Here is a 26,149-nt window from a genome sequence, read left to right on the forward strand (position 1 = left end):
GGTGATTCTGCCTCGCGTGGTGTTGCCTGGCCACGGTATGGGTTGTCCTGACTTGGGGTACGGGCTGCTACTGGTTTGGGGTGGGTCAAGGCCAGGGATGCTGCTCAACATCCTACAGTGGACAGGATGGCCCTTACTACAGAGGGTGATCTGGCCTGCGTCGGTGGCCCTCATCTCTACGTTTCTGCCCGCAAGGTCTGAAGCCAACCCCTCACAGGCCTTATTCACCCACTTGCTCCCTGTGTGATTTGCTGTGTCCTGTCCCCCTTTTGTTCCATCATCTGACTTCAGCTCCTCCCTTCCTTCAGGCTGCTCTGCCAACCCGGGGCCCTTCTAACTACTCCCCCAGATATGCTGGGGAGGCCGCATTGGGGACAGAAGCAGCCAGAGATTTGAGTCCTTGCTCTATGCAGCCACCCAAGGGGGGCCTGTCTCCCTCACGGGCTCTCGGTAGCTCGGCCTCCAGCACCTTCTCTCCCATTCCTGCACCACCAAATCTCCCTATGATGCCCATCTGCCCAGGATTCTATCCCTGGCTCTCCTTTTCCCTCCCCTGTTGATTGCTGGCTGACCCACTGATGTTCACATCAGTGACCTTCCAGCCACTCGGCCTCAAGGATGGCCCAGAATAGCTCAAGTCCTGACTGTTAGCTAGGGTGTGGGGGATGCTTTTTGGGAGCTCTAAGTCTCTCCCACGCCACCCCCAACCCCTACCCCAAGCTGCACGCCCACTCTAGCTCACCCCTAACTCAGGAGCGTCTGGTGACTCCAGCCTGAGGCCCAGGGCAGCCTGTGCAGCCAGACTCAGCCCTGGACTTGTCTGGTCAGCCTATGTCTCTCGTGTGTCCCATCCTGCTGCCCTAGACCCTCTCAGGCCCCACCCCTTACGAGCTGCCAACCTTCTCCTCAACAGACTAAAGGAACAAGCACTTAGGACTCTTGCTTCAAAACACCTCTGCATTCATGTAGAGCAGATGCAACTCGGCTTTTGGGGTCCTCAGATCTGAGGAATGGATAGGTATTGGATAAAGACTCCTGGCCCAAACACTTCTGCTGCGAACGCTCGGGCTCTCCTTCGTGGGATGGTGACACCAGCCACTGTCCTCCTTCCTCCCCATCCGGAGCCTTCTCCCTGTTACATGGTCCATGCCCTGAAGTGGACCCCTGGAGGCCTGTCCTTGGCTACCTTTCCCTCTCTCAACCCTCGTACCTCCTAGCAAGCCTAATTTCCCTCCTTGGCTAACTACACAACAGGCAGGGAGGAGGGCCCAGCCAGGAGGCAACCACCAGTTGGCCCCCTGCTTCTGGCCCCTCTGCCTGTGTAGCCTGCTAGGTCACATGACTGGACAACCTCTCAGGACCAACATGCCCTGGGGTCAAGGGGGTCTTTGTGCTGCCTCTGCTGAGCTCCCCCCTCCCCCCCTCCCATGACAGCAGTCCACATCAGCAGCCAGAAGTAGCTCCAGGTGGCACTGTGTAGCGGCCTCTGACCTTGTCCCACTCAGACACCTTGGCGTGGGTAGGAGCCTAACAGCATATGCAAATGCTCCCACTGGCTTCTGGAGGCCCTGCTCCTGAGCACCAGCATGCTAGCCTGTTAGCAGGTGCAGCAGGCACACACAGGTGGGTGACAAGACAGACCCACCTAGGTGTGTCTACAGGCCCCACCCTGCCCTTGACACACCCAGGAGGGCCCATACATCCAAAGTGGGTTGCTGGCCAGACTTTGCTTCCCTCCTATCGGCATGGCTCAGGCAACCCTGAGAATCTCCAGTGGAATCAACTCCGCATGTGCCCATTGTCTCCATTCTCTTGTCACTGATGAGGGGCAGGGAGGCACCAAGGGGGGCAGGAAAGCACTGGCCTGGCCAGGGCAGGGAGGGGGGGCCATGGCTTGGGAGAAAACTCAACTGCAGACTCGGCCATACAAAGGAACCAAGTCCTGGGACAACTGGTGAAGAGAAACAAAGTGCAGTCTTACCCACAGGATGGAATATTACTAAACCATAGAAAGGAATGAAGCTGTGATTCATGCTACAACGTGGGTGAACCTCAAAAACATTGTGCTGAGCGAGAGAAGCCAGGCACAAAAGGCCACACAGCATAGGATCTCACTGACATCAAGTGTCCAGAATGGGCAAATCCACAGACACAGCAAGCAGACTGGGGATTGCCAGGGGCTGGGGGGAGGGGGGCAGAGAGCAACTGCCCATGGTGTTTCTTCTTTAGGGGATGGGAACATTCTGGAACTAGACAGAAGTAAGGGTTGTACACCATTGTGAATCCACTGAATACTACTGAATTGTATACTTCAAATGGGTGGATAATATCTCAAAAAAGCCCTTCTATAGAAATTTGAAGTGCAGAGGCAAACCCCTGCTTCTGGAACCTTAGTCACCCTGGCCAAGTGGTTTCACTTGGCCAGGCAGAGGCTGGCTGATTCATGCAGTTGTGGGAATGAAGGATATAGCCTGGGCAGGTGTTCCTGAGAATAAAGGCAAAGTGGATAATGGCATGTAGTTCTGGGTGGAGGGGGGCTGGGAGCTGTCTAGGGTCACACGAGACTGGATTTGTGGGTCCTAGGGGCCTGGTGCTCGGGACTGAGGTTGGCATTGATGCCAGGCCCAGGACTGGCTCCTTTTGGACCTCTAGAGGCAGTCAGGGGCAGCAGCGAGCTCCAGGATTCCTCTTGGTCCCATATCTCGCTATCCCAGGTCACTCGCCTCTTGTGGGTATGTGGCAGGTGCCTCAGGGTGTCACAATCTCTCAGCCTCCTGCTTCTGCACTGGCCAGGCCATGGTGGCTATGCAAAGGTCCAGAACCCCAGCACACAGCAGCCTTTGGCTGCTTGGGAAAATGGCCTGGCCAGCAAGCATCCTCGTTTCATTTCTGCTTTCGAAATTAAAACCCTGTGCGCATCAGCAATTGCTGGTGGCAACTGTCTCAGTTCAGGAAAGAGAACCCCAACCTTGAGGCCCACACTATCAGCCCTGTTACTGAGGTCTGTGGGCCCCCAGAGAGGAGGCATGCTCTGTGGCCAGCCCCGTGGCTGATGCCTCGGTCACTGCATCTAGAGTCACCAGGTTCTCTGAGGGCCTCCGGGATGGGCAGTGGACCCTAGCACAGAGGAGGGAGGACCCCAGGCCGCTCACTGCCCTGGGGAGCCTGCCTTGTGCACCTTCAGTGTTCTGTTGCTAAAACAACAGTCTCGAATAAACCTCACGTGTCTAAAGGCAGTCTGGAGGCCAGGCTGCAGGATGGCAGAGCAGGGCTGAGTAACATCATGCGAAGCGGTGACAATAAGTGACAGTAACAGTTAACTGCAGGGGCAGGCAGATCAGCTGATTGGAACTAGCTTCCACAGTGCCCCCTTCCTGTTTTTTGGTCAGAATTGCACAGCGAGGCTGCAACCCACAAGGAAGGGGGGGGGGCAGCCTGGCGACACCCAAGCCTCAAAACAATTCAACTTCTCCTTTCAGGGAACTGAGAAAAAGTCCCAAAGGCTAACAAGATATGTCGATCTTTGGCCTCCTGTGGCCCTGGCCAAGGTAAGGGAGGAAATCTCTTTTCTTTACTTTTTTTTTTTTTTTTTAAGATTTTATTTATTTATTCATGAGAGACACAGATAGAGGCAGACATAGGCAGAGGGAGAAGCAGGCTCCCTGTGGGGAGCCGGATATGGGACTTGATCCCAGGACCCCAGGATCATGACCTGAGCCAAAGGCAGGTGCTCAACCGCTGAGCCACCCAGGTGCCCTTTTTTTTTTTTTTTTTTTTAAGGGAAGAAATCTTTCATGAAGATGTACAGAGGTACCATGAACTCAGGCTCAGACCCAGGCCAGGTTCCCACCATGGTCTAGCCACAGCTGCCTGTAGTGTGGCCTGGGGAACCTGGGTTGTAGTGGGTCGACTTGTGTCCCTTCAAAAGATATGCCCAAGTCCTGATCCTTGGAACCTGTGAACGAGATCTCATTTGGAAATAAGGTTTCTGTGGATGCAATTAATATAAGGATCCTGAGGTGAGATCATCCTGGATTTACAGTGGGCCCTAAATCCTGTGACAAGTGTCCTTAGATGAGGAAGGAAATTAGAGACACAGAGACACAAAGCGAAGAGGCCCATGTGCAGGTAGAGGCAGAGATCGGAGAGATGCTACCACAAGCCGAGGAACACCGAAGGGCTGTTGGTGGCCACCAGAAGCCAGGAGAGGGGCCTGGGACAGATGCTCCCTTAGAGCCTCCAGAAGGAACCTACCCTGCCCACAACCTGATTTTCAGACTTCTGCCCTCTGGGACTGTGACAGAATTAATTCCTGTTTGTTTTAAGCACGCCCCCACCCCCCTGCCCTTGTTTGTGGTACTTTGTGACGGCAGCCCTAGGACACTTGCACACTAGCACGCCTCTTTGGGACCCTCTTCCCTTGTCTTTAAAACAGGCAGAGATGTTGTAAGGATGTTGACGGATCTGTACCCGAAGGCACAATAACAAATTATCCTGGTTATTAGAAAGTGACTCTTGGCTTAGCTCAGAAATGGCTGGAATTTGGTGCAAAATTTCTACACGGTCATCGCTGGAAAGAGGACTTGGTCTCATGGGATCCAGAGCTGTGACTCTAAGACAGTGGTTCTCACCTGGGGAATAATCTACCCCCAGGGAACACTTAGTGATACCTGGGGACATTTTTGGTTGTCACATCTGGGGGGAGGTGATGCTACTGGCATCTGGTGGGTGGAGGCCAGGACTCAGGACCATGCAGTCCATGGGGCGGCTCCACCAGGAAATGGCCTGGGCCCAGACATCAGTGGGGGCTCTGGCCGAGCAGCCCAGCTCTAAACTAAAAGTCTCCTCCCTTTCCAAGCGGTTGCCCCAGGAAGCACGTTTATGGCCATGACGTGGATTTGGCTCTAGCCTGCTTTGGAAGCCAGCGTGGGCACCGCCCTCCAGCAGCTCCTCACTGCTGGGGAAATCTGGCCTTGCCAGCTCACACCACGGAGCTAGAGGGAGGCAGCCAGGCGGGGTTTGAAGCATCTGACTCACGAGGTGCAGACACTAGGCAAGAAGGGTGACTAATGGCCCTCGAAGAATGTGCCAGAATCCCTTGGGGCAGCTTCAGCGGAGGAGCTCCCAGGACAACTACTGAGCAGGGGCAGCCCTCAGGGAAGAAGGCATCGATGCCGCCAGCTCTCACTCAACAGAGGCTTGCAGAGGGTTGACTTGCCACCAAAAACTATCCACATTCTGACGCCTATGAACGTGGCCTTATTTGGAAATGGGGTCTTTGCTGATGTAGTTAGTTAGGATGAGGCCATCCTGGATAGGGTGGGCCCTAAACCCAGTGATTGATATCTTTATAAGAGAAGGCCACGTGACCAGAGGCAGAGATTGGAATGATGGGGCAGAGCCAAGGAATGCTAGAGCCTCTGGAAGCTGGAAGAAGAGGTGAGGGAGGATCCTCCCCCTGAGCCTTCAGAGGGACCATGGCCCTGTTGACACCCTGAACTGACCTCTCTGACAATAGGTTTCTGTTGTTTGAAGCCACTCTGTTTGTGGTAATGTGTTACGGGAACCATCAGACCTCATCCCGGTGCCGTGGATGGTCCTTAGCCAGAAAAGGAAACAGCACCATGGTGCCAAACCTGCCTCTGCACCGTGTTGTGATGGGACATCTGGGCTCAGAGTCCACATGAAGCATGGGCAAAGCTACCTGGTTTGGTGGGGGGTAAAAGCTCCACTTGGCAAAACACCTGATTTGGTAAATGCTGGATCTGCCCTCTTGTTCACTTACTTAACTTCTGCCATCACTGACGGCCTGCTCCATCTCATCTGGGACTCTGGTGCTTTGGCCTGGAGCACCTGCCACGGCCTCTGATTGGTGCTTCAAGGCAGCTTCATTGAGGCTACTTCTGGAGCTGGGACGGAGTTGGATCACCCTATGGACATCATCTGTAGCTCCCACATCACACAAAACTCAGAGCTTACAAAGTCCCAAGTGATCTGCCATCACTTCCTTATCACCTCGCTGTCCCCACTGCCTCTTGTTCTGGCTGTTGCTTACTCTGCTCTGGCCCCATCTGGAGGCCTCCAGGCCCCCCACCTTTCTTCTAACACTCCAGGCACAGCCTAGCCTCCCAGGCTCTCCATTGGCTGTGCCTTCCTTCTAGACGCTGCATGGTCCTCCTGACCTCTTCTGGGCCCAGCTCAGCAACACCTCTCAGCTCCTGCTCCCTTCAACTTTCTTCCTTGGGCATGCCTGCTGTTCTTATTGGCACTGACCTTGCATTTGAGGCCTGGTGTTTATTTTGCTGCCTGCCTCCTCGTCCCTGGGGCAACCGCTCTGCCAGAGCAGGCCTTTGTGAGATTTGGGCCACCACAGAGCCCGGGGCCCAGGATGGTGCCTGGCACATGGCAGCTGTGCACACAGAATATTTGCAGAAGTAACAGGTGATCAAAACCAAGGAGGCGAGACATGTAGGCACACAACATTAAAGAGGAAAACACACTCTGTGGCTGATTACTCTTTAGTTTTTAAAACGTTTGTACCAAAAAAAAAAAAAGACGACTATATGTATATAGGAGAAATAGGCTGGCTATACATGGTGGCACAGGGCCAGACTGCACAACCCCGATTAATTTCTTGCTGATGATCTCACAGATCATCAGAGAGAAAGAGGAACTGAAATGTACTCAGCAGGCATAGCCTAGATAGGCTTTCAGTGAATTTGCATGACAGCAAGGTAGCTGTGTCAGGCCTTCACCTGGGAGGTGGGGATAGGTCTCCTCACTACCCCATGGAAGGGATGGTCTGGGGTCCTGTGGATGGACAGATGCAGCACACCCAGATGACGCAGTGTTACCCAGCAATCTGAAAAAATGAGCTCTCATGCCACTAAGGAACTTAAATGTACCTTTACTAAGTGAATGAAGCTAGTCCAAAAAGGCTATAGCCAGGATGAATCCAACTCTATGCCATTTGGGAAAAGACAAAAACTATGGAGCCGGTCAAAGGATGCGTGGCTGCCAGGGCTCCAGGGAGGGAGGAAGAGGAGGTGCCCAGGACTTGAGGACAGTGTCATTACTCTGTATGACAGCATAATGGTACATTTGTGACACTGCGCCTTTGTCCAGACCCACAGAATATACAACATCCAGGGTGAATCCCAGTGTAAATCATGGACTTCAGTTAATAATGTGTCAATAATGGCTTCGATTGTAACAAATGTACCACACTAATAGTTGATGCAAGACGTTCATAATGGAGAAAGTATGGGGAGTTGGGGGGGGCGGGAGGGAACTCTCTGTATTGTCTACTCCATATCTCTATGCATCTAAAATATTCTAAGAAATAATAGTGACTTATATTATTATATTTAATAAAACTCAACTATTTAGAAATATTTAATTATCCCTAAATTCTAATTAGAAGAAAAAAAAGAGTGGAGCCCTGGACTCCAAACCCATAGGCACCAATCCCTAGGCCTCTGCATCATCCTAGCTCTCACCAGGTGATGGCAATTAGACCATGTTCTGAGACGTGGATGTATCTGGTCCCATGCCCCCAAGAGTAAGGGATGCTGTGTGGTCACCATCAAGGCCCCTGCATAAAGAAGGCTCAGCCACGGTGATGCATTGATGGCTTCTGTGGAGTTTGGCTGATGGAGACACTGGACAGAGGGTGGAGAGCACCTCCTCTCCCACTGCCTTTATGGTGATGCTAGGAGGCCCCCTCCCTCAGCATCACTGCTGCCTAGCCTCCAGGGCTACACTCTGCTTTGCTGGCTCCCTTCTGTACTACAGGCTCCACTGCTCAGTTTGGACTCTCCACTCTCCTTTCTCGGAATTGGGAGTATAGATTGCTGTCCTCCTAGACATTAAGAGTCTATTAATCAGGCCTTTTTCTCCCCCTATATTCTTATGCTTTGATATAGGGGGACCTGGCTGACCTTGAAAGGACTGCCCCTCCCAGGGCTACCTACCTAATCACTGGGAGCAAAGAACTCGCCTATGAGTGTGCCTTGCACATGCAAACCAACCATTCCAGAGCCCACAGCCCCACCACTTCTGTTATCAGGCTCTCACACTCTGGGCCACTAACTCCTGCCCTGATCACCCCAGGGCCAAGTACCAGTCAACCAGCGCAGCCCCTATGTCCCAGATCCCCAGAATTATTTGATCTAGCCAATCCTAAGCCTGCACACACTGGTTTCCCCATTCCTTCCCATGAGAACCACAACAGAGACTCTGCCTACCTTTTCTCTAGTCTACTTGCCTCCACACTAGCCCTGGTGCTTCCCAAGCATGGCCCTGTGTAGCTTGCTGAGCACCCCCGAGCCCCCTGCTGTTTCTAGAAAACTGTGAGTATAACCAACTATCTCAAGGGCAGAGGTGTCTCTATACCTGAACAAGAATAAAACCCACACATTAAGGCAGAGGGCCCCTCCCGCCGGCGGCCTGGCTTACCTCCAGCACAGGGCCGGCGCCCAGGATGGTCCTCTCAACACCGCTGGCATAGCCCTTCTGGCTCAGGGCGGTGAGGCAGTGGATCAGGAAGTTGGTGCTCTGTGTCTTGCCTGAGCCACTCTCGCCTGAGATCACGATGCACTGGTTGACACGCTTTCGGAGCATGGCATAGTAGGCCACGTCGGCAAGCGCGAACACGTGTGGCTCCAGCTTGCCCAGCTGCTGATTCTCATACATCTTCACGTACTTGGGGTTGTAGATGGGGAGAAACTTGAAGGGATTGACAGCCACCAGGATGCTCCCCGCGTACGTGTAGATCTTCTGTTGCAGGAAGCGGTGCTTGAGGTTCTTCAAGAGGTTCCCCTCAGTCAGCTCAGGGAGGTTGCAGAGATCGTCAAAATCCGCCTCCTGTCGGGGCAGGAGGCCGCGCTCCACCAGACGCCGGGTGGCTGTGGCCTGGGACACCAGCTGCATGTGCACGTACTTGATGGTGCCATCGGCGTTGCGCTCCTGCAGCAGGAAGTAGTAGCCGTCCTCCTGCGGGTGCTCGTCCTGCGCCCGCCGTGGCCACAGCAGCACGCGGTGCACAGGGGAGTCGTTGGCATCCAGCACCCACTCCTCCCCACCTGTCTCCTTCACCTCCACCAGCACATAGCACTTGGTGCCATCCAGCTGCAGGCTGGCGATGGCATCCTGGATGACATCGGAAGTGGTGCTGTCCTTGGTGGCGGTCACACGGCATGAGGCCCGGCTCTGGCTGGTGGCCAGCTGCGGGTAGATGTGCAGGTGGTAGGCTGCCTGCCCCCCGCGGCCGGAGCTGCCTGCCTCGTTCACACTCATCCTGCCGGTAGCCTGGCCTCAGCATGCCTCCCGGGCTCGGGGCGCGCGTCCTGGAGCTGGAAGGGAGAGGGTGACACAGTCAGAGTGGTGGTAGTGGTAGTGATGGTGGGGAGGAGACACTGACACCACCCCTCGGCCAGAAGGAAATCCCCTGCCCCTAACAGAGCTCTCTCCAAAAGCCAGAAGGGCAGAAGAGCCTCCATCTGTCCTTAAATGTGACCAAACCTAAGGTTTGTGACTGTTGCAGAGTGACTTCACCAGATCTCCTTCCCCTCCCAAGATCAGACTCTTCCCCTGGAATGTGCTCCTTCCCAGCCCCAGTTCCTGCTCCCCACCAACCTGCCAGTCAGCCTCTTAGGCTTGCAAGTCCAATGGCCATGACCACCTCTTGGTTAAGCCCTTCCCAACCCACATCTTTCCTGGCCTCCCCTCTCTGACAAAACCTCCCCCAGTGGCTCCCCAAGCTCCCTTTTGGGCCTTGGTTATGTCCCCAAAACACACAAGGGGCAGCAGGAGGTGTGTCGGGTTGAGCAAGATTGAACCTGCCCTGAAACTCAGGGATTCTGAAACTCCATGGAAGACTAAAGGAGAGCCCCAAAAAACTCGTTTGGGAGAGTTGTTCAGAGTGCATTTGCTTCTAGAACCCATAATTCAGTCTAATCATGACAAGACCATCAGACAGACCCAGATCAGGGGCATCCTGCTGTATACTTGGCCACTCTTCCCTGAGACTGCCAAGGTCTTCTTTTTTTTAATTTTTTTTATTTTATTTATTAATTCATGAGAGACAGAGAGAGAGGCAGAGACACAGGCAGTGGGAGAAGCAGGCTCCCTGAAGAGAGCCTGATACAGGACTTGATCTGATCCCAGGACCCCAGGATCACGACCTGAGCCAAAGGCAGATGCTCTACCACTGAGCCACCCAGGTGTCCTGAGACTGCCAAGGTCTTAAACAACACAGACAGTCTGAGGAACCATCCAGACAGGACACTGAAAAGGCATGGGGACTAAATACAATGGGGCTCCTTGGACAGAATCTTGACCAGAGAGAGGTCATGAATGGAAGAACTGGTGACATCCACATAACATCAGGAGGTTGATTCACAGCAGTGTACCAATGTCCATCTTTTAGTTGTACAAACATGGTCCTATAACGTAAGATGTTTGTAAGATAACGTAAGATTTGGGGAAGCCAGGGGCATCTGAATGGCTCAGTGGTTGGGCATCTGCCTTCGGCTCAGGTCGTGATCCCGGGGTCCTGGGATTGAGTTCCGTACTGGGCTCCCTGCAGGGAGTCTGCTTTTCTCTCTCTCTCTCTCTCTCTGTCTCTCATGAGTAAAAAAATAAAAGCTTAAAAAAATAAAGGATTTGAGGAAGCTACGGTAAGGGTATAGGAAACTCTATGCTGTCTTTACAATTTTTCTGTAGATCTAAAATGACTCTGAAATAAAAAGTTTATTTGAAAAAAAAATGCATTTGCTTCTTAAGACATTGCAGGAAAAAGAGAAAATGAAGCCAATGCTGCCAGCAGTTCATTTTGTGTTTTGGAGTAAGAGACACAAACACAGTGTGGGTCCTGTATGGGCTCAGTGGGTGCCACCTAAGCACAGCTGAGGATACAAAGATGAACCAGACTTTGGTTCAAAGCCGAGCGGGAGTAGCCTGATATGCAAACAAATGTGAAAGTGTATCAACCATGTAAATGGAGAAGTTATTCCCCTTGAGAGCCACAGAATGGCTTAGGAGAGTGGCCAACATCTAAGAGGAGTTCTGAAGGGTGAAGAGAAGTTCGTTCAACAGGAAGGTAAAAGGTAGGAAAAGGGTACATAAGGCCCACTCCTTGTTTTTGTAAATAAAGTTTTATTGGTGTGTAGCCCATTCATTTACATATCATCCCTGGTTGCTTGTTTTAACACCAGATCTGAACAGTTGTGACAGACTGTAACCTAAAGGCCTAGAAAAGCCAAATGTACTTATTTTCCAATCCTTTACAGAAAAAGTTTGCTGAAGAAAAGAAAAACAAGGAAAGAAAAAGTTTGCTGACTAGACATGCTTGTAGACAGAAGCATGACTCAGCACCAGGAGTGTGAGGAGCTGCTAGAGGCTGAGGTGATTTGGACTCTGGGAGACCAAGTCCTACAGCAGAATTAGGAGGGCAGGGGAGGGCGAGGCTAAACACAACTACACCTTATAAAGCTGTTATTAAAAGTTCATGTGGCCAGCTGTAGGTAGCAGCAACAGGTAGGAAGGTCAGGGGAAGTGGGAATATTTATTTTTTTAAACTTTCTCCTAAATCAAGTAATTTTGGGGTATTTTCTTCTAGTTTAACATATGTTTTATATATATATATATATATATATATATATATATATATATGAAACTTGGATTGTTATGTGATATGTTGGCACTTGTGAATGTTTCCCCATGTCATAAAATACATACTGAAACGTGATTTTTAATGCCTTCTCAGCATGTCACTATACACAGAGAAATTGTAAAGCATGTGATCCTTTTGCTATAGATGGGCAGTTGGTTTCTGATTTTGTGGACACACATCTTTATGCACTGCTCTGAGCATTTCCTTAGCATTGATTCATTTAAGCAGGATTAGCAGATAAACAGATATGAATGTTGCTAAATGTCTTCAAACAGCCATAGGATATGACACATGAACAGTATTAGATTACATGGCTCATATACTTTGGACATGACTGGCAATTTCTTTAGAAGTTAGTTATACAACTAGCACATGATCCAGCAGTTCCCCTCCTAGGAATTACTCAAGAAAAATGAAGCAGATGTCCCTATAGGGGACTGTACACAAATGTTCTATGGCATTTGTTTCTAAGAGCTCCACTCTGGAAACAACTCAAATGTGTATCAATCTGCAAATGGATGAACAAACTGGCCACACAATGGAACACTGCTCAGCCAGGAGAGGGGAGCAATCTCTGATCCTTGCAACAGTATGGAACAACACAACAATCTCAGAATCTGTGTGCTGAGTGAAAGAAGACAAAAAAAAAAAAAAAGGGTACAGCAATTCCATTTCTAGGTATAGACCTAAAAGAACTGAAAATAGGTGTTTAAAGAAATCCTTGTACATGCACATTCACAGCAGCACAATTCACAACAGCCAAAAGGTGGAAACAACCTAAGTATCCATCAGCTGATGAAGACTGTGGTCCTTCCATGCAATGGAATATTACTCAGCCATAAAAAGGAACCAAGCTCTGATATACACTACGATATGGATGAACCCCAAAAACATTGTGTTGTGTAAAAGCAGCCAGACACAAAAGGCCACATGGTGTAGGATCCCACTTAAATGAAATGTCCAGAACAAGCAAATCCATAGAGACAAAAGCAGATCGTGGTTGCCAATGGCTGGGGGAGGGGGTAGAGGTAATAGGAAGTGACTACTAACAGTGGGGGGGTCCCTGTAGAGGATAACATTATTCTGTGGCTTCATAGAGGTAGAGGTTGTGCAACACTGACAATGTACAAACCACCACTGAATTGCATACTTTAAAATGGTGAATTCTGCGTTGTGTGAATTTCACCTCAGTAAAGTTTTAAGTTTATTTACTTACGTTTAAATAATCTCTACACCCACTGTGGGACTCAAACTCATGATCCCAAAATCAAGTTGTATGCTTTTCTAACCCAACCCAGCCAGGTGGCCTTGAGCTCAAAAGAGTTTCAAAAAGAGTATACAGTGTATGATTGGATTTATATATAATCCTAGAAAATGCAGCATATGGAGACAGAAAGTTGATAATGGCCGCCTGGGCTGACAAAGGAGCCAGGGGAGACTTTTCCGGTGACAAATGTATTTACTATCTCAGTCATGGGTTCACGAGTGTTTGTATGTGCTACAAATCACACACTTGAAAGAAGTGTTTATAATGTTTCAGTGACAATTAATAAAGCTTTTTAAAAAAAATTAAGTGGATCATCATGAAACCACCCGGTCCCCCAGGTGAACATCTTTTTATTTTTTTTTAAAGATTTATTTATTTATTTATTCATGATAGACATAGAGACAGGTAGAGAGACAGGCAGAGGGAGAAGCAGGCTCCATGCTGGGAGCCTGACACAGGACTCAATCCTGGAACTCCAGGATCGCGCCCTGGGCCAAAGGCAGGCGCCAAACCACTGAGCCACCCAGGAATCTCCCTGAACATCTTTTTAAGACTCCTTACTCTCTTCTCAAAATATCCAACCCTTGAGCCCAGGGATTGAGTTCCTTGGACACCACATCGAAGAAACCATTGGGAAGCTGTGTCAGGTGTTCAGAGATGCCAGGTGATGCCATCCACCTGGCTGTGCCCTGACATAACTGGAGGTGATCACTGAACTTTCATGGACACACCACATGGTGTGGAAGGTGGGTAGTTTAGTTGCTTCCAAGCCAGGTGAGGAATGCAAGAACCCAAACTATAGATATGCAACTTCATCATAGCCACACAAATGCACATACGTGGCTCATAGGTACGCAACACATGCAGACACAGACAGACACATGTGAACATGTACGCTTTTATATGAATACACCCACTCAGGCATGTGCGCACACACACATATCCTAAAGCACATGCACAAACCAGGATGCATGTACATGCAGTTTCATACACACACACACACGTATGCACACTCACAGAACACATGCATGTGCACAAACAGGGACACGTGCACACGCAGCACTTTAATACGACTATGTACACACACGCATGCACAGAGCTGGGGCTCCAGGCAGAGCCGGCCCCTTCTGTGACTTGCACTTGTAGAGACACGGGTGACGGTGCACTTGTAGTGCACCCCAACTTCTGGAGGTGAAATCCGGCTCATAGACTCGGGGTTCTGGACTCTCACATCCAAATGCAGGAATGTGGGTAGTAGAAAGGTCACACAGACGCGCCTGCTTCCTCCTCCCAGGAGACACTGACCTGAGTGAGAAGCCATCAGAGCCCACCAATGTGATCTTGTTCCGGGCTCCAGAGACTTCCCCCACCTTCCTGTGCTCACAGACTGGGGGCCATGTGGGCAGTCATAGGACCGGCTGATGCATGCCCCATTCCCCCAGGCCAAGAGGAAGGAGAAAAGACTGGCTCAGAGTGACTGCTGACCACCAGGGCTGTGAGGAGGGGGGATAACCAAAGAGCAGGGGTGGGTAGGACGGACAGCATTTGGGGTCCCCTGCAGGAAACCCAGAGGGTCTACTACATCTACCACCTCTGTATCCTGGGAAATTCCTCTGCCTCGGATCTGTCTGTCCTCCACCTGGCCATTCTCCCCAGGGTGCCACACTCTCCTTTCCCTGCTGCCTGAATGGTTCATCTGAAGGAGGATCCTCCCACTGGAAAAGTTCACATGGGGGCACCTGGGTGGCCCAGTGGTTGAGCACCTGCCTTTGGCTCAGGTCGTGATCCTAGGGTCCTGGGATCAAGCCCTATATCAGGCTCCCTGTGAGGAGCCTACTTCTCCTTCTGCCTATGTCTCGGCCTTCTCTGTGTGTCTCTCGTGAATAAATAAATAAAATCTTAAAAAAAAAAAGAGAGTTTGTGTGATTTAAAGCCAAAGACACTAATAAACCCTTTTCCAGTCTATGGTAAAGCCTGGTTCCCTCCTCCCTTCCATATGATTTGGAGCCAGCCCTTCCCACTCCCACTTGCCCATCAATCCAATCTCCCCCCACACACACCATAAAAACCACTATGCCTCTCCCCAAAGCTGCCACCAAGCTCTCACCAGTCACATCTGCTAGCCACTGGCCTCTCCTGGTTCTGCTCACTTGCTCTGCAGTCCTCGGGATGGAGGCATCACCTGGATCTGCTCTTATGCAAGGACCTCCCCCCTGCCCCAAGACTCTGCCCTGAGGTCTATCCACTCTTCTGTACACTCCCAGGGGCCACACTCCACCTCTAGGCTACTGCAGCTACCTCTCCCAGCCCCAAATACCCAGAAGGCTGGTTCCCTGCTCCCCCTCCCACATCCTCCCTGACCACATCCTGATTGCTGTGTCCCCAGAGCTGCCCTCTCTTCTTACTAGCCAATGAGGAGGGCCCTAGGTAGAACCCCTTGCCTCTATTCTCTGGGCTGCTGCAGGGGAGCCCCTGGAAGCACTGCTCTAGACACGCATGTCCCAGCACAGAGCCCCTCAAGGGCACCCCATGGCCAGCCCACAAGAGTCCCTGGCCATTGGCCCCGATTAAGCATGGCTATCTCTTGGTTTTTATGCTGACTCACTGGAAATGCTCCAGGCACTCCCCAACCAGGCCAGGGATCAAAGATCAGACCTTGCAGGCTTCTCCAGGCCAATGAGAAAGAAGCTGTTCAAAGCCCCTGACCCACTGGAGAAAGCCTAGTCCTTCTGGACTGGGCTGTATCCCTGTGAGACACCCCCCAGGCCTTCACCACAGGCCTGGACGGCTGGCCACCCACCTACTCCAAGGCACCCCTCATTCCTTTTCCCTCATTCGCACCCCAGATGAGGGGCCCTCCCCACCCTGCTGCTTCCCTGGGGTGATGTTCTTGTTCCCTCAGGTCAGAATGCCCCTTGAGCCCCTCCACCAGCTCCAGGACAGCCCTGCTTTCAATGCAAAATCTCACAGGGCACGATCAGTCCCCGACAGCAGAAGCAGAGACCCAGAGTTCCCTGGTTCCACAGGTGGCAGCATTTCCACTACAACACTGGGCTGATCGATTCCCTCTGCATTCTCGCTGTGAAGCCTCCCCTATCCCCATCCAATCTGCCAAAGTGTCTTCCTGAGAGACCCGTGCAAGTGAGGGGTCCTGGAGTGGTATTAGAGTACCTGCCTCCCCGCTTCCTCACTGGCACCAAGCGTCAATATTTTTCTCAACCCACAGCCATTAGTGGGCACAAAAGAGCATCTTGTCATTTACATTCCTTTGACTGTCAGGTGGGGCTTTTAAAAAGGTTGTGTGTCTCAAGCAATGATTTTTCTGTTTCTGTTAAGTTGTTCGTGTCCTTTGCCCATTTTTTCCCTACTGCTTATGGTTTTGGAACAGCTCTTTGTATAGGAAGGATATTAATGGTTTGTCAGGGTTAAGGGCAATTTGCTTTTACTTACAGTAGTTTTGGATACAAATACTGGATTTTCCAGGCAGTTGGATCCATGGGTGATGTCTTTCATATCTGCTGCTCATTCCTCTCCTAGGTCTGATGAACATGGAGCTAATACTTTTGGTTTGCATCCCTCTGCTTCCCGGCATTTATTCTTTACATTTAAACTCTTAACCATCTGGAAATTATTTTGGTGGTGTAGGAAGTTTCCTAAGACCACTGTAATTAAGTACTATAAACTAGGTGGCTTAAAATAACATAAATTTGTTGTCTCACATTTCTGGATGAGTCCAAAATCAAGGTGTTGGCAGGCAGGACTGGCTCCTTCTGAAGGTTCTTAAGGAGAATCTGTCCCATGCGTACCCCAGCTTCTGGCAACCCTGTGTTCCTTGGCTTGTAAATGCTTCACTCCAACCTCTTCGTCCATCATCAGATAGTGTCCTTTTCTGTTTCTGTGTCTCCTTACAAGACACCAGTTACAAGATTCAGGATAAGTTCATTTTGAGATCTTTCACTTATCATATCTCCAAGGTCACATTCTGAGGTTCTAGGCAGACATGAATTTGGGGAAGACGCCAGTCAACCCAGTAGAGTGTGGGAGGTAAAATGGGGATCCAGATGATCTCTTTCATTAAAGACTCTTCTCCCCTCTCCTGATCGGGGAGTCTGCTCAGTTTGTTAAATACAGTATATTATGTTATTTTACACAGTGGGTCTGCTTCTGGGCTGTTGGTGCCTGTGTGGTGCCATACTGCTAATTATCACAGCTTCAGGGGACGTTCTTCAACAGTGACATCTCTCTTGGAGGTACCAGGCTGTTTTCTCTGGCTTCCAAGTATGCCTTCCTCGTTGAGTCTTAATGGAGCCTGAGACCTGGAAGGTGGTCACACTGTGTCTTCAAGGCCCTGGTCACAAGTGGATATGAAACTTATGCCCCAAGAATCCCCATACTGTGCCCAGAGTGAAAGGAAGTAGGTTTGGGGCTGAGGAACCAGGGGTTGGCAGGTCCCTGGACGGGGAACAGCTCGGCCAACTGGTGACCACAGGCAGGTTGCAGCTGTGCTGGGGGCGGCAGGTCCTAAAAACCTGTGTCTTCATCCTTCCCCTGAACCATAACACTGTTCTACCCTCCCACCAGTGATGCTCACTGAAGCACTCACAGTGTGTGAAGAGGAAGCAAAACCCATTTCCAGACTGACGGGATCTATCCACCCAGAACTTCATGGGTGAATTGAACTATGCCCTCGTCACCAAATGGAAACCAAGCTGGCCGGCTCTAAAACTGCCCACTGAAAGAGCCAAGAGGCAGAAACAAAATGCCCATCAGAGGATGAGTACATAAATAAATGTGGTCTCTCCATACACTGGAGTATTACTCAGCCATAAAAAGGAACAAAGCCTGACATCCACTACAACGTGAGTGGACTCTGAAAACACTGAGCCGAGTGAGAGAAACCAGATGCAAATGGCCACACAGGGTATGATTCTGTGGATGTGAAACGTCCAGAACATGCAGGGATAGAAATCAGATGAGTGGTTGCCAGGGGCTGGGGGAGAGGGGAGGGTCTGCTCACGGTGATGCTGTTTCATTTTGGGGGATGGAACGATTCCACAACTAGATAGAGGTGGGGTTTGTACAACCTTGTGAATCCACTCGATGTTACTAACGCTAATTCTTATGTGCGTTTTACCATAGTCAGAGAAATTCCTGCTGAAAGACCTAAACCCTGGAAAATTAAAAGCTTTTGCAGACACCACACTTCTATACTTTCTGCACTTTGAAAATTCAGGGCTTTTCTCCTATGTTGTTGGAGAAGGGAGGGGCAGACAAAGTGGGGGGTGGGAGAGGACATACATACAACACAACCAAAAATTAAACCCTGGGGGTAAGTAGACAAATGTGACTGAGCTGCTCTCAAGGCCCTATGCTCAAAAACGCAAGGTTTTGCCTATTGGCCTGGTGAATAATTCGGAATTTACTGGAAAATAAGGCGGACAGGGCCTCCAGAAAATGTAGTGTAGCTGCTTCGTTTATATAAGGCCATAATTTGAAGCCACATGTTTATCAGATGAAATCATTCTCAAGCTAAAAGGAGAAGGCCAGCATTACAGCAGAATCATGTAGGAAGCGCCACTTAAGATTCTGCGCGTTTCCACTTTCCAATGCATGCTTCCTCGAGCCTGGGGAGACTTTTTAAGAAGAAACGATCAGGTGAAACAATCATAAAGATGGACACGCTGAGAAACAGCCACAAGCTAAGCATGTTTCCCAGGCTTGGCAGGTCAGAGCTAGAGGGCAATTTAACATTTACCTTGGGGCGATGTGGCCACAAGCCGAGGAACGCCTGGAGCCCCCAGAAGCTGGAAGAGGCAAGGAAGGAAGGACCCCTTCCCACCCCCGGATCCTTTGGAGGGAACAAGTCCCCATTGCTACCTTGATTCTCTGGACTTCTGGCCTCCAGAACTTTGAGAGAATAAATTTCTACAGTTTAAGCCACTGAGTTTATGGTAGTCATTTATGGCAGCCCCAGGATTCTAATCCAGGTGTCCAGAGCTGAAGATATCAGATGCTCTGAGCAAGGCCTCGATTGAGAAGGACCACTGCCTTTCTCCTGCTTTATTTGAATATCCCTGAGAAGCCCATCCCAAACACCCCCGCATGACTGCCCCCCCCCCCCAAGTCCTTTCCTCCAAACCTTTCAGTCTGGCCCAACAGGTCTGAGCCCTAGAGAAAGCCCCTCCCTCAGGTATGTACTGGGGCAGCACGTTCCATTTGTTCAGCTGCTCTCGGAGGCCTAGAGGCTGATCTTTTTCCCTGGGGTCTGTGACTACCTCTCTTACCTCCTCTGAAACAGAACAGGCTGTCTTCTTTCAATGCCTCTCTGGTCAACAAATGTTTCTCCAGTGCACATCCCACACTAGGCCTAGGGGTGTGGGTATGTAAAGTGAAGGAGGCCAAAGGGGTCTGGCTTTGAGGGAACCCAATGACAAACCAACCATGAGCAACCAAACCTCCCTCCATGAGCAGAGAGGTATTTTCAACAGCGACACAGTGCTTGTGTAAAGAAAAATCTGGCAAAGTATCCGACCAGTGGTTCTCACCCGAGGGTACATCTGCACTGCCCAGTGGACACCTGCCTATGGCTGGAGACATTCTGGTCACTGCTGGGGAAGTGGGGAGGTACCACCACTAGCCTCTGGAGGGTGGAAGCCGAGGATGCTGCTCGACACCCTACAGCGTACAGGGTGGCTCCCACCATGGAGAATGATCCAGCCCCCAATGTCAGCAGTGCTGCCATGGAGACAGAAACCGACCAGGACAGGGTGGTCATTCTGGATGATCCAGGAGGCAGGGAAGTGTTCGAGGGGCCCATTGCTGAGGCCTGTGCAGTAAGAAGGGCCAGACGGTCCAAGCTCTTGAGGAGGGCCGCCTAGGCGAGGGCGGCAAGCGCCAAGGGCAGGGGCAGCTGGAGCTGGCCTCAGAACAAGGGGACCAGTGTGGCCAGCAGGGCCGAGGCTGGAGGGGGAGGGGCCAAGGTCAGGAAGGTCAGATCCCGCGGGGGCCTTGTGAACGTGGGATGGAGTTTCAATTTTCATGCAAGTATGATGGGGAGCTGGGCTGGTTGGAGGCAGTGAGAACCAGGACGAGAATGACATCTGGAAGGGGTCAACCAGGCTGTGTGTGAGGCAGGTGGACCACGGTGGGGGAGGGGAGGGCTGCTGGTCCACGGCTCCAGCAGGGGTCTGGGACAGGGAGGGAGGGGACTGATGTGTTCAGGCCAGTGGGACATAGGATGGTTCTGGTTACAGGGGCAAAGCAAACTCGCAAGGCCTTGTGGGGACCTATGCTTCCGGTCCTTCCCCGGTGACTGGTAGGCTCCCTAAATGGAGACTCAGAAGTCTCCCAGAGAAGAAGGCCTAGATGGGCAGAAGAGAGCCCTTTTGGGAACCCCTTTCCAAATCACACAGCCCATCTGTCATCATGCCCAGGTGGAAAGTCACCTTGAGAACCTCCTGCAGGTGGCCACAGTGACGGCACACAAAAGCCCTGCTTGAGACCTTGGCTGAGTGGCCCCTAAAAAAAGGGAAGGGTTCCCCGGAGCTCCATTCTGTTTTTAAAGGTGGTGTGGATCCTCATGGGCCTCTAGTGGGGCCCCAAGGAGGCTTCTGTGTCAGCCTGGCCACAAGGGACAGAGAGGACCCACTCCTTAAGTGCCCAGCATGGGTCGGCCACTTGGGTCCATGGGACACCCGGCTTGGGGAGCAAGTCCTGCTTCAGAGCCGGGACCTGGAACAAAGCAGCTCCTCCCTTGGCCATTCCTGGGCTCTCTGCAGATGAGCTGTTATCACCTCAAAATCCACATCGCCTCCCAGAGGGGGGCCCCCCTTAATTCTGGTTTCCTTAACATCCCCTTCGCCTCCCCCAGGGGCCCCTTGGCCCACTGTTTTTAACGTCAAGATGGCGTTTTGGTCTGATAAGACTCTTCCTTCCTTTTACTCGGACTTACTGAGGTAGAATCCACATACCACACAGCTTCCACGTTCGCACTGCACTAGGCAGCAGCCGGTCTGTGCCGTGGTCACAGATGTGGGCTGTCACCACCACGTCCACCTTAGAATGTTCCCACCCCACTAAAGACCTGGGTCCTTTAGTCACCAATGAGACCATAGAGCCTATCCTCATTTTTCGTTCCCATTGAACTGCCTGGGTCATGGGCTGCACTCTGTCCCCCCAACGCTTCTGGGTACAGGGTGGGGTACTCAGCCCCCAGAGTCCTCTCCTCTCCTCCACCTGTGATCCTGGGCCTCACCATCTTCTCCTGAGGAAGGGCTCCTCCTGGCCACAAACCCTACCCTCTGGCCTGGTTTCTGCCATAATGATCTGGTTCCATGTTTGGACCCAGTGAGATCTCCCAGGCAGTCCACGGCCCAGGGTTTTGTCTTGACAACATCTGATGGCCACCAACTGGTTCCCCTTCCAGCCTATCCAGACATCATCACAGAGGCAGTGGTGTCCCCGTGGGCCAGCCACAGGCTCGACAGTGTCTCAGCCAGCTCTTCTTGCCCTAGAGCTTAGCATTCTTTCATACCCGCCTTCTCTCCCAGGCCAACTGTGGCCCCAGGGGACACCTGGCAATGACTAGAGACAGTTTTAATTGTTCTGACTAGGGGAAGGGGAGCTACTTTCATCTGGGTATGTAGAGACCTGGAATGCTGCTCAGTATCCTATCCCAGAGAATAGTTCCCCTTACAGAAAATGATCTGGCCCTAGATGTTGGCAGTGCTGAGATTCGAGAAACACTGGGTTAATTATTTGGAAAAAAATTTTTTTTATTTAGGTCCCTAATTTATAAACACATCAGAATAAAGTCCAGATGAGTTAAATGGTACAAAACAGGGTGACCCCTCTCAGCATCTGTGAATTATCTCCCCTCTCCCTCCCCACTTGTGGTGCATGTGTGTGCGCGGCATCCTAGGATCTCAGTCAAGCCACATAATGATAGAACACAAAGTCTCTTAGGTCCCACAGAACCCCTAAATCAGTAGTTCTCAATGTAGGGTTGACTCTTCTCTAAGGGGACACTTCAGAGATATCTGGAGACATTTTGGGCTTATCACTACAGGGGGGGTGGGTGTGGGCAGGGGGCGGAGGGCACCTGGCATCTAGTGGGTGGAGACCAGGAATGCTGTTCAATGCACTGCAACACACAGGGCAACCCCCATCACAGAGGATGACCCAGGCCCAGGCATCACCAATGCTGAGGGTGACAATCTGTGATTTAAATAAATAGGAAAAGCAACATTTACACACTCGAGGGTGTCCCCAGGGCCTCCCAGACACAGGAGACATCAGCAAGATTCCAAGCCCAAGTTCACCTGACTGTGTAACATTTAGAATGAGGGAGCAAGAGCTTTTCCATCTTCATCTCTGCTCCCTGAGAAGCCAGCAGGCAGACTCCTATGGGACCGCCAAGGGGAGAGACTGGCTCTTTGAGGGTCTATGGGCTGGGCTTAGCTCTGGCACTTTCTTTGGGACTCCTGCTCTCTCACTAGCACTTGATAAACAGCTCCACATGACAGTTGAGGACCCTAGCTAGGACCCTTCTTCACAATCTGTGGCGAGAGACCCTGCTTGAAAGGAAATAAAAGGCCCAGGGGCGTCCCAGGGACCGGAGAAGCAACATTTCAAATATCACCCCTCAGGACCCTCCTTTCCTCCCATCCTAGGACGGGATGGAGATGCTCAGAGAAACAAGTGGGAAGATTTGGGGCAAAGCCCCAGCAGGCCTGCCGCAGATATACTACTCCGACTTCACTTGTGAGGATGCAGTGGCATTAGCCTTTGAGGGAGATGACCTTTGCCAGGGCTTGCTCGGAGAGCTCTCATGTGTCTTTTCCTCCACCAACAAGCCCTGATTGGTCACAAGCTCGCCTGGCGCTGCGTGCCTCTCTGTGGGCACAACTCCTGACATCTGCACTCCAGGCAAAGAGGCAAGGGCCATTCTGTTCTTGCAGTAACCCTGAAAGCCAGCTCTGCACCTGCCTCGTTAACACTTTTCACTGAATGATTTTCAGATCTTCCAGAAACTTCTTTTGTCCAAACACCTAAGGCAACAGCTGGTCCCAAAGTCATTTTGGTTTATTAACAGGGTTGTTTTTAGATCCCCCTCCCATGACCATGGCAACATTGAGGACCAAGACCTCTGTACGCCAGATTACAGACCTTAGCCAGCCCCCAGGCAGGCACAGTCTCCTAGGCCTGGCTCTAAATACACCCCTTATAAAGGCCCACGAGATCCTCTCCCCCAACCCCTCCCCCAGCTGGGTCATCACCTCTCTCTAGGCACCCCAAATGTAAGGACATGTGCGAGATCTGGAAGATTCCTAACGGATGCTTCCGAAGTTGATGTGGCCAACTTGCCTACCTCCCTTAAGATGTTTATTTAAATGAGTAAGACTCAACAAAGCAAACTCTGTTGGTGCAACGGTTTATCCAAAACTTCTCTGTTAATAAAAATGAAGTTTGTCCCTTACCCAGTGTTATGGGCTGAAGTGGCTCCCACCCACCCCCACGTCCCAATTCATTATGTTGAAGTCTAACCTCCCAGCACCGTGGAATGTGACTGTATTTGGAAATAGGATCGTTAAAGAGGTGATGGAGTTAAAATGAAGTTACTAGGGTGGGCTGGATTCAATAGGACTAGGGTCCTGACAAGAGGAGAGTTGGACACAGACACACGCAGAAGAAGACGGTCCGGAGACATAGGGAGAAGACGGCCAACTAAACACCAAGGAGAGAGGCCTTGGAAAAGATGCTCCCCTCAGAAGAAACTGACCCTGCCAACACCTTAATCTTGGGCTTCTGGCCTCCAGATCCATGAGACAATAAATTTCTGTTGCTTGAGCTGCACTGTCTGTGGTTCTTTATCCCAGTGGCCCTGGGAAACTCCTACACTCAGCAGTGACAGTAATGAAATGCCTGTAGCTGGCTCCCTTCTTACACATAAGCCCGTGAAGCAGGGCAGAGCTGGGACATAAACGAGTGAGTCAGACCCGGACAGCTTATTCATTGCTTCGACTAACCCACAGGCCCAACCTTTGAATCACTACTTTATTTATCATCGGGCATGGGCTCAGAAAGTCTCGCCGAGGAAATGAGTAGAACCCAAGCTCACCGGCTGTGTTTCTGAGACATGCTTAATCTCTGAGGCCCTTTCTGGGCAAAACTGAAAAGAGGTGAAGTGACAGGGCCTGCCGGGGACCCAGTGGCGCTCAGACAGAGCCCTTTGTTCTGCTTCTCCATCCGTCCCGGATGAGGGCAGAGAGAAGGGCCTGTCTTGCTCCGCGGGGAGGCCGAGCAGGGGCTGCCTGGCACAGTGGGTTGGGGACGCTGGGCACACAAAGGGCTGGTGGATGGGGACTGGTTGTGGGGGGAGGGCAATGTCCAGAAGGGGTCGGGAGGCCCCAGAACGTGCTGTTTCCTCCCACGGAGTTAAAACAGCAATGTCTTCGTTGGGGAACAAGCAGAGGAGGACGCGTGAAGAGCCAAAGTTACACAGTCTGTGCTTGAGGACCGGCCAGTGTCTGGGGCCAAGAGGGCGAACAGGAGAAGATAATGTGGCTTCAAGAGCCACACGGATCTGGGGCCACCTCCAAAGTAGCTCTCGAGAGGAGAATCTAATACCTCTAATCTCGGAAGAAAAGCAACAGTTTGTTCTGAGACAAGGGACGGTTCCTGTAGAAATTCAGGTCAGTCGTAAGACAAAGAGAAAGACAATGGCATTTGCTGTTCCCGTGAGCAAAGACGGCCTTGGCTCACCTCTTGTTCCTCCTCTGCTACCCATTCTTGGGGCATGCTAACTCCCCCTCAATCCCTTCCTGATGGTGCCTTCTTTTTATCAGAACTCTAGATTAAGAACTGACCAGATGGAAGGATTCAGTTGCTAGCTGCTCTTCCCCATGCCTGCCCTTGGCAGCAGTTCCCTGGGAACTGACCAAACACCAAAGACCCACTGAGGCAAAGGTAAGCCTGGGCAATGACCAGATCTCACTACAGAGCAGTGGTTCTTACGCCCCAAGAGACACACAGTCACATCTGGAGACATTTTTTGGTAGTCACGACTCAAGGGGTGTATTCTATTGGTGCCTAGTGGGTGGAGACCCAGGATGCTGCTTGATGGCCTGTAATGTGTGGGACAGCTTCCACAGAAAAAAAAAAGCCCAGCCCCAATGTCGATGGTGCTGCAGTTGAGAAGTTATGCTCTGGCAATTTGGTCTTTGCCAATTTGAGGTTACTGATGATCCTTCATCTTTCGGGAAAGCCCAGGGAGCCATCTCTGGAGGCACCATCTGCCTGAGCTTCAGTTTCCATACTGAAAAAAGAACCAGGGCTGCTTGCTGCTGGTTGGCAGAATAAAAGAGATGGGTATAAAAGCACCCATCACAAAGGATACTCAATAAAGGGCAGAGCTGTGTAGGGATTTGCTCGTGCAATTCCCTCTTCCTGGTTTGATTTAACACCTCCAAATCCATCAAGGCCTGAATGGACCTTGCCACCTCTTCCAAGGGAACCTGTCAGAATCCCCCAAGCCCTGAAGCTTGCACTGGTCATCCTTGATTCTGTCTTCACAACTTCCTGCACCACCTCTGTGGCTGCATTGACCACTCACTCTGAATTTCATTATTCCTGTGGCAGTGAGAGCACTAGAATGTTCCTCCTCCAGGGCATGAAGGCTCATCTCTGTCCCCAGGGCCCAGCTCCCAGTACTGGAAGGATCAGTCCTTGCTTTATTGAACTCCTGAGCCCACCCAAGGCACAACTTTGGGGAGACGAGGAAAGGGAAGTGGCAAATTAACAAGCCTCTGTTGGGGAAAGAAAATAGATCACACAGCCAAATTGAGAGGGGACATGCCCAAGTTGCTACCCTCTTCTCTGAGCCAGAGGCCTGGAACTGAGGGGGGCGAGGGGTCTCACTCAGGGATTTCTCACCAGAAAGGTGTAGCTGAACCTTTGTGAACAGGTATAGCGTGCAAAAGCAAACATGGAATTTGTGGAATTTTCCATGTAGAAGATAAAGGACAGGAGGAACGGAGGAATGGTAAAAGAAAGTCATTTTTGGATACAAACTATACAATGGGAACAAAAGCAGGATCCTGCAGCGGGATTCACCGGTCAGAGGCTGCATAAAATACAAGGGAGTTCTGTGCCAGGGATGCTAAGATTTTCAAGAGGGCTTGGGTTCTAAGGTTGAGAAACGCTGACTG

The 26,149-nt window shown here is 51.1% G+C and overlaps 1 protein-coding gene across 13 annotated transcripts in view; it reads right to left on the reverse strand.

Moving 5' to 3' along the window:
• MYO9B (myosin IXB) overlaps positions 1 to 26,149 on the reverse strand; it is an 89,117-nt gene that overhangs the window by 61,040 nt on the left and 1,928 nt on the right. For all 13 annotated transcript variants that reach the window (XM_072721283.1, XM_072721279.1, XM_072721282.1 and 10 more), the window contains exon 2: positions 8,458 to 9,353. In XM_072721283.1, coding sequence (XP_072577384.1) covers positions 8,458 to 9,297 — 840 coding nt within the window. In that variant the 5' untranslated portion in view covers positions 9,298 to 9,353. The remainder of the gene's footprint in view (positions 1 to 8,457; positions 9,354 to 26,149) is intronic.

Source organism: Vulpes vulpes, chromosome 9, assembly GCF_048418805.1.
Source record: "Vulpes vulpes isolate BD-2025 chromosome 9, VulVul3, whole genome shotgun sequence".
Classification (NCBI taxonomy): Eukaryota; Metazoa; Chordata; class Mammalia; order Carnivora; family Canidae; genus Vulpes; species Vulpes vulpes.